General features: G+C 39.4%; 1 protein-coding gene across 1 annotated transcript; it reads right to left on the minus strand.

Annotated features, from left to right (window-relative positions):
• Positions 1 to 540: 540 nt before the first annotated feature.
• Positions 541 to 12,266, minus strand: atg4a (autophagy related 4A, cysteine peptidase). The gene is made up of 13 exons (XM_012829961.3): positions 12,101 to 12,266; positions 11,034 to 11,144; positions 10,556 to 10,627; positions 8,237 to 8,335; positions 7,757 to 7,858; positions 6,698 to 6,770; positions 5,184 to 5,263; positions 4,753 to 4,967; positions 4,425 to 4,503; positions 3,569 to 3,714; positions 3,155 to 3,211; positions 2,134 to 2,245; positions 541 to 1,559 (listed from the first exon to the last, which is right to left on the minus strand). The coding sequence occupies exons 1-13, from the start codon at positions 12,108 to 12,110 to the stop codon at positions 1,495 to 1,497; spliced, it is 1,221 nt and encodes a 406-aa protein (XP_012685415.1). The 5' UTR covers positions 12,111 to 12,266; the 3' UTR covers positions 541 to 1,494.
• Between the last annotated feature and the right edge of the window lie 9 nt (positions 12,267 to 12,275).

Below are 12,275 nucleotides of genomic sequence, written 5' to 3' on the forward strand. Positions count from 1 at the left end.
TAGCCATTGCCTGAAGCAAGATCAAAATTATCTTATTTTCTGATCTCACAGCATACGTCTTGTTTTTTTTATATTACCCAATTTTTGTCTTAAAGACAAAAATAAACTTTCCTTGACTGGGCATTTATTTTTGTACAGCAGCATACACCTAATACGATAATTATTGACAGCCTGGAAGTATTGTACAAGTCAAGTGTTCAAAACAACCATTTTGATGCACCCATTGGATTGGAGGCTATTGGGACTGAGCCTTACTACATGTCGCCTACTAGTGCCAGAAATGCCCATAATCTGACTTTTCCCTTCGTTTTAAGAATGAAACGCAATCTGGGTAAGTATTATGCCTTCTCTGGTCAGGAGATAGCTGCCACACTCTCAAACGAACCATATTACTTCACCTCAACTGATTTGCACACTGTATACATCTGACAAGCTGTGTATGACTTAATTTGCTAAAGCCTATGGTGCCAAAAAGTAGTACATAGGATTATGTATGTTTTATTTGGTGGCTGTAACAGAACTAGCTCTTCAAAGACACAGTGAAGGGGATTTAAATATCTTTATTGTCAGGCATATTTACATGAATGTGGGGTGTGCACTACGTTACCCGTCCAGTAACTAAGGGGCAGGGACCAACTGTCCATGCCCAAACCATTCAAGAACATAAATATTAAGAGTGAGGCACTTTTCATGTATGATTTGTCATTGTTGTGGATGTCTGTTTTTGTGTATGCATTTCTTAATACTGAGGAAAAAACATGGGCTGCATATGCGCTGTCTCCTGGCATCAGGAGGAAGAATGTGTGTGTCTGTGTGTCATGGTGAAGGCTTCTCCGAAAGAAACAGTCCTTGCAGCAGTCCTCACCTAGGTCCTCTTCTTCCCTTGAGAAGCAGGGAAGCTGGTTTGTGTGACTCCTGGTCACATGGTTGTTACAGTACAAATGTAGTTCATGCAAATGAACAGTCTGCAGTTGTCTTTGTTTGATAATCAAAAAATCAAGGAAAACACAAGAGTCTTGTACACAGACCTCATAGAGAGGAAGATAGTATGAAAGAGGGAATCGGGTCACCCTGATCCTTGGCTTTTGCCTGTATACAACAGCAGAAAAAGATAGTGCAAGCTGTACATACCCTATACACTGTGTGTATATATGTATATATATTTTACATCGTTCAATATCTCCACTTAGTCTTTCCCCAAGTTTTCCTGTACTTTCAAACATCCATACTTCTGAAATTGTCTTTTGCTGTGGTTTGCTGTTGTAGTCTTTACATTTTGTTTATTTATGTGTGTGTGTGTGTGTGTGTATGTAAGTATTTTCTGCGTAATGGTAACCGATTTGTGCTTGATGTGGGTGTTGATCTGAGGCACTTGTAGAGCACAGTAAGGAGCTATGGGAGTGGAGATGCTGGGTGGGATTGGGAATGGGGGATGAGGCTCCACAGAAGCTCCGTGGTCATCAGGTGGACAGGATAAGGGAAACGGAAGCCACGTCACACGTTCAGGATCTCAAACTCCTCCTCTGACTCAAACAGCTGGTCTGTGGACTCAATGAACTCTGTTGATTGAAAAACAGTGAAATGTGCAGATCAGAGGTGTTATCACTTTGAGACACAGAGATCTATCTCCATGATGCTGTGGCTGTGTGGTAAAGTGATTTATTTCAAGCAAAGTCATCAACTTATTCCTTGAAAACAATACCACCAAGAGGGAAGAACAGAAATCAGAACTAATCATCTGAAAACCTTTCACTATCACTTGGGTTTCTACATGGGTAAATGACATCTGGAAGACAAGGGCCCATCTTTTAGCAAAGGTACAACTTTGCCTCCCTTCAGCTTTAAATTAACTTTAAGGTTTTTTGCAATGCAACCAATGCTACCCTGCATGTTTACACATATGACCACATCATCAAGCAGACCACTGACCAAACACTAAGTGACAAAGCAGTGGCTCTGTATACGGGCCTGAGAGTTGATTGTAGTTGGTGAGGAGTTTGGGTCTCTCTGTGTGTGTGCGTGTGCGTGTGCGTGTGCGTGTGCGTGTGCGTGTGCGTGAGCGTGAGCGTGAGCGTGAGTGTGCGTGAGTGTGCGTGAGTGTGAGTGTGAGTGTGAGTGTGTGTGTGTGTGTACCTGCTCCAGTGGTCTGAACCTCTGGTTTGGTGGGCGGAACAAAGGGCGGCCAGTGAGAAGGGTGTTTCTCCACCAGCTCAAACATCCGCAGGTTCCTCTTCTTCAGTATTTCCTGCAAAGTCAAGAGCAGACAGAGTTCTGATCCAGTCTGAAATCACTAATGCAATTTATTTGGGTACAGTGGCTTGCAAAAGTATCCGTCCCCCTGAAAGTTATCACCATTTTCACAATTACAAATTAGAAACGATACTTACAGATATTTTCCCAAACAGTATTTTAATTGTGAACACTTATGCTTTAATATAATAGGCAACATAATTTGTCTGCTAACATTAAAAAAAAATGTAAGTGCTGCATGTGGGGCCAATGACCCAAAAAAAACACCATCCCAATTGTGACCCATGGCAGTGGGAATGATGTGTGGATATTTCTCGTCTGCAGGAACTAGGAAACTAGAATCGAAGGGAGAATAAATAGAAATAAATTCTACTCAATATCATAAGAAAACCTGTTGCAGTCTGTTGTACAACTAAGGCTTGGGAGAGGGATTACCTACCAGTAGGACAATTACCCAAGGCACAAGGCTAAAGCAACACTGGAGTGACTCAAAAACGGTCATATAAATATTCTAGAATGCCTCAGTCAAAGCCCTGATCAAAATCTTACTGAGAATCTGTCTCACTACAGTTCAGTAGCATCAATCCATTAACCTAAATGTTCAATTTAAATTCTACCAAGAAAGTGGGAAAAGCTTGTACATACTCACTTCAAATACTTGCTGTTTTTAGGGGTGTGCTTCCAGTTATATGCTTCCAATACTTGTGCAAGCAGAACATTTTAGTTTCTAATTTATTTATTTTGTATTTGATTTTAGAAGTTTTCACAATGATAATACTGATTAGGAATATATGTATACTGTAGTTCTAGTACGTCTTAAACGAAGAAGAAGGGTTCGTTCAGTGTTTGCGGAGATGCAAGATTGGATTATGTTTGCCATATCCTAAATCAATGATTAACATACTTGTTGGACAAGGTTACACCAGCTATCAAAGTCCTCTTCACTCTTACAGAAAAATCCCTTGAGAAAAAACAGACACAATCAGTGAAGTCCATTAACCATCTCTTCATCACACACATTCACTGTATTCCCATTTTCACTACACATATCTAATGACAATTTAGCAGATTTTTAAAAAAGAATTGAGTTCATCTTAATGTTCACTAAATCCTAAATCTCTCAATTTAGCTAACAAGAGATAGGACAGAATAGGCAGCAGGACACTGTATGTCGCTGATACCTGTATGGTGAAACAGGGGACAAATCTCCACCCTGGTGTCCAATAACAGTTATAGCATGTTGTCATGTGTGATATGTGTGTCATTTATGATATCAAAGTCTTTAAAAGCCCATTTTTAAATCTCCCAGAACACTCACCAATGCCACAGATGGATCCAAGTTGGTGATCTTCATTCTGTGAGGGCTCCTCTGGCAGTGATAACTCTGGTCGTCCACTGGAGGGCCTGATTCAGAGTCCACAGCTGGCTGTGTGTTGTGGGGATCTAAATAAATGAGCTCATCTCCTAGAAATAAAAAAAATTAAAAGAAGATATTTTTAACCACACTCATTTCATTTGAGCTACTCTCAAACATTTTCCCTGAAAGAGTTCATGTGATGTGCATTGTTATGATTGTGTCTGCCAACATAAAAAATTAATTAATTAAAAGCTTAAATATACTATCACCATAAGTATTCAAACCCTTGTCCTTTTCAGTTCCATATCAAGACAGGTGACACATTATTAACAAATGATACAGAGCTGCCATTAGACTATAACTGATCATAATTAGGTACTACCTCCTTCAGCATATAAAAATCACTTTGTCTACGGGTCATCAGCCAGGCTGTGAAATAACAGGAAATGAGGACTAAAGAGACGAGGTGATTCAGATGCTTGAGTGAGGAAAATACTCCAAATATCAAAAAACAAGAAATTAAAGTTAATGTAATGTGATGGTAAAGTGTGTCTTCCCATTCTATACCATATACTACACTATACATACACACAGACACACAGACACACACACACACACACACACACACACACACACACACACACACACACACACACACACACACACACACACACACACGCACACACTCCTTCAAAATAGTTTAGCATTACTTAAAATGCCCCACCTTTACTGATTGTGGCAACTGACAAATTACTGTAGTGATTACGAGGTGACAAATGTGGACCAATGCATTATAAGACAATTGGAGCTCACCCACCTATGAATCCAATGAAATAATACGCTAAGTTGGGCTTCCCTCCCAGAACACCACATGACTGTGGCATTTTGAAAAACTCCTATGGGGGAAAATGAACAAAGATACATCAAAGTTATATTTTACAAAGTTATCTGCCACAAAAATAATGGAACCACAAGCTAAAACACTGTAGAGGTTCTTTGTTTATTACCAGTTATTATAAGAGTTGTTTGGATTTTCCATATTGGAAAACTAATTTTAACAGCAATTGAATAAAAAAAGGTAATGATTGGTATTCATCGGTACCAGAATCTGAATCACAAGTGCCGAAACTGCTCAGCCACGGTACCTTGAGGGCTTGAATGTAGACCGGGTTGATGCTGTTGATGCCCATCCGCAGGGGTATGACCAGCAGCAGGGGCTTCCAGCGTGCGGGCGAGTGTGTGTGGGGCTGGGAGAAGGGGCAGGCTAAAGGTCTGGTGGAGCAGCCCTGCTCTGATGACTCCCCTGAGGCGCTCGGGAGACTCGGCCTGCTCTCACGGTCTGCCTGCAGACACTGTTTCTCTAGGGGAGGAGACAAGAGGAATGGGGATGAATCCGTCACCTGACTCACAGGTTACAAAAAAGAACAGAATAAGACACAGAATCCCTGATTTGACTTGTTCAAATTAAGGGTATTGCTTTGTAGCTTACTTTCCCTATGATTGAAATCTCAACGGCAGCTAAGACTTCTACCCCTGTACAACTGAGAAACACACAGTATAATGAAAACAGACTCACTTATATCTTCAATCACCACAGTGTTGTCCATTGAAACATATACAGCCAGAGAATTCCACTCGTCAAACAAAGCAAGTTTCCTGTAACAGAAGACAACAGAAAGCAAACATACTCATATTTTCATTTGGGTGCTAACTGAAAATAAAATGTCACTACAATGAATAGAAAGCTTCTCAAACAATGTGCGTAATCACTGCGGATAGATGATAATCGAACTGATACCTGATGCCAGACTTGGGAACTCTCAATCCATGTCATTAGCTATAAGAAAAGCTGAAACCTGGCCAATGGAAAGCTCAACCATCTTTAGACTTCTGTACGATTTGCAACAGTAGAACATTGCAAAACTTGTGCTTTCATTGTTTGTTTACAGGTCGATGAATCCTAGTGTTTTTCTCCCTCTTCAGGCAGCCATGAGTGTGTATGTGTTTTAGAGGGGACTATTGATTTAAATCTTTCATTAAGAACACCAGAAACTGTGGTGTTTGTTGAACACATCTTTCAAAGTGATTATACTAGATAACACTGCTGACTCCAGAATGTATTTTTGCTAGCCTGGGGCTTGGCCATGGGTTTGCGGCACTCATGGAACCCATTGAAGTTCCGCTAGTGGTTACAATATAGCTATTCTTTGATGACCCCCAGTCAGATGCCATCAACTTTGTCTTCCTGGTGTTGTGTGGTTTTAAAATGCCCTAAAAAGTTTCTATTGCTGCCATCGTTTTTTGTCCAAAGAAAATAAAGTGTTGCTTCCCTTGACATTAGCAACTCTGGCCAGGTTAAATCTATAACTAGGTATCTACTAGTTCATCATGTCTAGCCATCATGCTCCATAACTGGAATAACCGTGGACTTTACTGTGTGACATGTGGATAGCTTTCAGTGGACCATATAAGGTAAGATTATTATTATTATCATTAAGTTTAGGTGTGTTTGGTTGGACACCGGTGAGCTAGTTTCAGCTATATTTGTTGAACACATGCGGTAGCTGGGTTATTTTATTGCTAGGCTAATAGATGTCTGTGGCTAACTTTGTGAAATAAGTCTCTGCTGTCAAGTGTGCAGGATTTGATTTTTGGGTGTCATCAATGGGCATAAACTTGGCAAAGTATTCACAGGTAATAGGTTTTAATGTATTGCTCACTATGAGATTTTATATAAATGAGTACAGTCTTTCACTAGACTCCAACCTGCACCCTCAGAGTGCTAATAATTATGTGTCGCTAGCACGTCTCTTAAAACATCCCACTTGTTTTTTGCATGTGTTAACATTTTTTAGTTTACCCCTACACAATCCCCTAATAGCCTTTGAAATTGGGTGCATTTGTATTTGGGCTATGCTCATTGTAATAGCAGAGGCAGACATGCAATATCCCAGTGACATGTAGGATCATATAAAATCCCATCTATGTCCACAGCACTTTTCAAACCAAACTGACGCCCACGTGTGCTCTACAGCACTGCTCTATTCTGTTAATATGGAAAATGAGAGCCCAGGCAAGGGAAAGCCTTACTTAAGCACTTGCGCCACTGTGTTTGGACCATACCACTCTCCGACAGATTTCCCTTCACCAACGCCCATCTGAGCTGTGGGTTGAAACAAACACGGGAAAGATTACAAATATAGTTGCATGCACAACCAAACCCAAACTGGAAATGATGTGTAAATATTCACACACTGACTTATATTTGTGACCTGTGAAGTCTTAATCTGCCTAATGAACTAGGAATTAAGAGTTAGTTTATTAAATATATTCCATAGTCAATAATTCAATATATCTCATTCCTAGTGGTAACTTTTAGTGGTATTTGGAGAACGTGAGAAGTGGAAAGATTATCATGTGTATTCTGACCACATGTTTTTCCTCAACCTCATGTAGAGCTCTTGAGCCTTTGATCGTTGCTGGAGCCCTGACACCTCTGTGTTCTCTGTGAGCAAATGGGGTCCGAGACCCGGTGACTCCCAAGTAATAATAAGCATTTAGTGATCCACCCCCCCTTGCATGCAAACAGCTTATATTCTGTGGCCAAACCCAAAAGACAGACAGTGAAAGAGATTTAGGTGGAACACACTCAGTGAAATCTATTCTCTCTCCTCCTCTGGTGTACATCATTGAAAGAATAAACCTGGACCTTGGTTATTCATCACTCTCTGACTGAGTCTCCGATATATTTGGGATATATAAATAATTCCCATCACTACTTTCCAGTAAAATCAGTAAAGGTGAGTGGATATTCCTTCCAGCTTTGTTTCTTTTACATCATTAAAAAGAATGTGTGAAATAAACTACTTTATCCTGAAGAAAGGCTGATGGCTTGATTATACTTTGCGCTTCCGCAAGTACAAAATGTACCGATGTCCTTGTACCCTCAAATGTTTTGGAGGACCCATTCACGCAGCCACTACGCTACAAAAGCACCAACTGCGGACTCCAAGTGAACTAGAAAGTATAACAAGAACAACTAGGCATTCTTGGAGTCTGCAACTGTCTGTGTGCACATACCCAAGAGAGTATAATCAAGGCCTTAGAAACAGTAACAGTAATGTTATCCAGGCAACGGTTTCAACTTACCCATTTGGTGGATAGAGTAACAGCTATCTTTCTTATCTAAAAAACAGTGTAAAATTCTGTGGTACTCTGCAGGCTGCTCTCCTTCTGACGCCCATCGCCATTCTGTAGCAGAGAAGCAAAAGGAGGACATCAGCACTCTATTCTTGTCTACGCAGTGTCGATTTCATAATAATTATTTGTAATTTACTGTTTTTGCCACAAATTACACACAACTTACTTCGAAAATAGAGAATGAAACTAGGTGATTTCTATGAATGGAAGTATTAAAAAAAAGAGTAGAGCACAGTGCATACAGTGGACTACAACACAGTCGGAGGGGTTCTTCGTATCAATCTCTGCTCAAAGAGAAACTATTTCACTGTGAAATATGTTCTCAAGTCAATTAACCAGACACTGCCATATTCACTTCATCTTTCCACTGTATTTGCTGTAAGCATAGATGTGCCAAGTAAAGGTGAGAGTAATCTTGGCCCTTCTCACCTCTTCCTAGATGCCTGCAGAGCAACGCCTGCCCCAGGATCATCTGTCCGCAGCGCAGCATGCAGCCCCAACCAGCATCGGACGAGGGCCCTGTACCGCCTAGTGCATATGAATGTGTCATCAATGTGGACATCTTCAACACTTCTAAATATTCGTAAATAAATACATGGCTAAATATTTCTGTTCATCAATTGTATGTATGCCTGTGGAGTACACCCCTGTACTCGATAGTGCTTGGATCATGTAGTGAGTAAGTGAGACACTATATATATATATATATATATATATATATATATATATATATATTCCGCACACATTGATGTACATGTTCAACAATGCATAACAATCATAATAAACCCAGAACGTTTTTCTCAACTATTGACAGCCTCAAAAGTCCAGCTCCAGAAAGCACACTTTCATCTCCTCAATATCAAAATGTGAAGAGTTTTCTGCATTTTTCAGAGACAATGATTGTACAAATTGTGTATGAGTATTCATAGCTATGCCGATGATACACAATTATAAAAATGTTTTATCACCCAATTACATAAGCCTTATTGATAAACTAGTTCAATGCACTGATCATTTCAAATGGTGGATGTCACATTATTTCTTGCAATTGAACAAAGATAAGGCCAAGTTTTTAGTTATCAGAGCAAAGGTCCAGAGAGAGATACTGTGCACTTAACTAAATTCTCTGGCAACAATAAATCTTGGTGTGCTTCTAGACCCTGATTTGAATTTTGAATCTCAGTAATGTCACTAAAAATGTTTTACCTTAGAAATATTGCTAAAGTGTAACCTTTTTCTCCCAAAGCAGATACTGAGAGACTTATGCATGCTTTTATCACTAGCAGGCTTGATTACTGTAATACTCTCTTTTTTAAGAAAGCTATAAATAACCTACAGATCATTCAGAATGCAGCAGCCTGTGTACTGACAAGACCAGAAGGAGAGCACACATCTCGCCTGTCCTTATGTCCCTTTATTGGGTGCCTGTCAGTTTTAGAATATATTTTAAGATCCTTTTATTGGTGTTGAAATCATTCAATGGACGCACTTGAATACTTGTCAGTCATGCTTTTTAATGTTTCCTCTAGATCCCTCACACTGGCCTTTTAGTTTTTCCAGGGTGAGGACAATGAAATACAGGCAGGTGGCATTTAGTGTCTATGGTCCTTGCCTCTGGAACAGACTACCAGAGGAGCTGAGGGCACCACAATCTATAAACACCTTTAAAATAAATCTTAAGACATACCTTTTTACTTTAGCATTCTCTTAATCCATCTTTATTTATTTATTGGTTTTATTTTCTTATTATTTTATCTTATTCCATTTTAATCTTCCCTCTTCTACTGGTCTCTCTATTCTACCATGCCTCTTATTTCTTACATTATCATTTCCTTATGTACCTTTGTTGTATGGTTAAGCACCTTGTTAGGTGAAAATTCACCCTAGTTACCTCAGGACTCCGGAGCTGCATATAAGTATATTTATTAGACAAACAACAATTGCAATCGGGCTCACTCCCAGCACAAGGCTGAAAGTGAAGCCATATTAAACACATCGCACAAGGTTTATATAGACAGAAGTTTAGCGTTTAGTAGGGATAACCACGTGGTGGATCTCTGACGTCCGAGGCAATGATGGAAGTTTTGCAAGGTCGGAAGAAGCTTATCACCTCTGGTCTAAACATGCTCTTGTAGATATGCAGACTAAGTGGCACCTAATAATCAATAAGTTACATACATGCAGAAACACAGAAAAGCCATGTTCCTGCTTACTATAAGTACATGATTCATATAAGGTAATTAATAATACAAGGCACTTGATTATATTCTTAAGTCATTAACAGTGTTTGGAAATTATCTCCATCACACCTTGTATTACAATTTTGCTATACAAACAAAGTTTTATTTTATTTTATTTGAATGTTATTTGAGTCAAAAACTGAAAAGGACAAGACTGGCTTTCCTACTAAACTCACATAACTTCTCAAAGGCAACATTCAACTTAACAGTTTTCAGTTTAAATCTGTACCTTTACTTTGTACTCTGCCTTCATAAAGTGTCAGATTGGTTTAGAGTGTTTAAACACACACCACACCCTTATGATTTCCACCCATTTATACTGAATGGCACTGCAAGACTAACCCATACCAACATCTTCATGCAAATACTGCTCTGAAAGACTTTGTGCAGTGGTACAGACTAGGGAATTACAGCCTAATTTAACCATACAGTGCTGTATCAGAGCTGACATGTGTCAGCAGCATGAATAAAAACAATAAAAACAACACCAGTCATGTCAGAGACTCACCTATGGGAGAAAACTTCTTTCTGTATGTAAACCACAGACGTGAGCGTACATCTGAAAGCAGCCTAGATTTCTCTACAGAAAGACATAAGAGATGGCAGCATTTCAACAAAAGACTTCAGATATAACAATAGATCATATACAATATGATACTTAAAGATGTATTGCCTACTGGCATGGGATCTTTCTGTGAGAGACTGGCACATAAAATAATACCAGTTAGTTAAGTGTCACACCAACAACGCCCTTGGCAGTTGTATATTTTTGATAAACCTCTGTATCTTGTGTTATTCCTTAATAATAATGATATAAACTAATAATAAGGCACCTGACACCTTAATTAACAACAGACACTGAGTCTCTTTTATATAATTTAATGGCTTTGAGAATGAAATAATATGTTGTATTTGTGCGTTTGCACAACATCTGTACATCTGTAGCATTTGCTTTTTTTGTTTAAAGGGCATTTAAATTAGCCTACCTGTTTTAATATTGTAATATTCCCCCAGTATCCACACTGGTTCATCTGAGTCAGGCAGTTCTTCCAAATAGTCTGAAAACACGTTGATCTGGTTTTCATACTTGGCTAGAACTACAAAGAGATGACAATGAGATGACAATGACAATAATTGATGAGGTATGCAAATAACACCAGAGAAACAATGTAAATCCAGCGCTAGCACATCAGATGTCTACTTGATACCACCAAATAATCTGTTTCTGCACAAGTGCTCTGGTATCCAGTGATATGTGTATAAAACTGCCATTCTGTCCCACTTCGGATCAAAACCTCCCAATCACAATGAGCAGAGCACGAAGAGTAAAAGTCGAAGGATTTTCCGGTTATCAGATATAGGAGTGAGCCTTATCCCTAGATATTTCATGAAATATCAAGTGCAAATTCTGCGGTCTACCCTCGACATTTTGGTGAAGCATCATAGAAGACTCCTAATGACAAGCAAAGTTAGCTGCCTGTTTTCTTACGATTAACACTGATGCCTCGGTTGTTTCCTGGTCAAAGAGCAGTCTGAGCAGCAAAGTATGTTGTGAAACATTACACTTTTGCAATGACAGCAGCATCGCGTTACGTAAAGATCTCAGATTTCCTGTAGCCCAGTCTTTTCTTCCCTGTGTAGGCTACATAACGAAAGTAGCGATAGCGTGCATTCTGTAAGCTGTCCAGTGTACAGGGGTAACTGAACATCTGCACAGTTGAACAGCGACAGATACAATAACTTCAAAATAATATCCTTGCAGAATTAAATCATAACGTGTATTGTTTGTGTGCTATTCATATATTTGTACACGCTCACGTAGTTTGCATTGCTAATGCCGGGCAATGATTAAAGATGACAGGCCATCCAGGGAACAATGAGAAAACTTGAGACTGTTACGAAATTCTCTACAGGAAACACTCAAGGAGTAAGCTATGGTAGCTGAACATCTGCATATCTATGGCACTCCAAGCCTTACTTGCCACTTTCAAGAGTAGAGGAAAATAACATTGTGGTCGATTTAAGTCTTATTTTTCCTTTTTAAAAATCTTACCTGCCTCCATACTGGGCTGTCATCGGCGTTTAAAGTCAACGATACAAATACAACGCGTTACATTCTGGGTAATGGAGTCCAGCGGTTCTTTAGAATAGCCCCAGTGGCACTGGTAAACTACCATACCCATGAGCATGAGTGTCCCGATGAAGAAAACAACGTGGGAATTGTGGTA

The sequence above is a fragment of the Clupea harengus genome, chromosome 8 (genome assembly GCF_900700415.2).
Source record: "Clupea harengus chromosome 8, Ch_v2.0.2, whole genome shotgun sequence".
Classification (NCBI taxonomy): Eukaryota; Metazoa; Chordata; class Actinopteri; order Clupeiformes; family Clupeidae; genus Clupea; species Clupea harengus.

Bases quoted from the DNA above. Each gene is read 5' to 3' on its own strand.
- atg4a (XM_012829961.3), bottom strand. The intron at 10,628-11,033 runs GTAGGCTAATTT...GTCTTTCTGTAG, and splicing joins ATATTACAATATTAAAACAG to AGAAATCTAGGCTGCTTTCA. The intron at 3,715-4,424 runs GTGGGTGAGCTC...TTTTATTTCTAG, and splicing joins TTATTTCATTGGATTCATAG to GAGATGAGCTCATTTATTTA.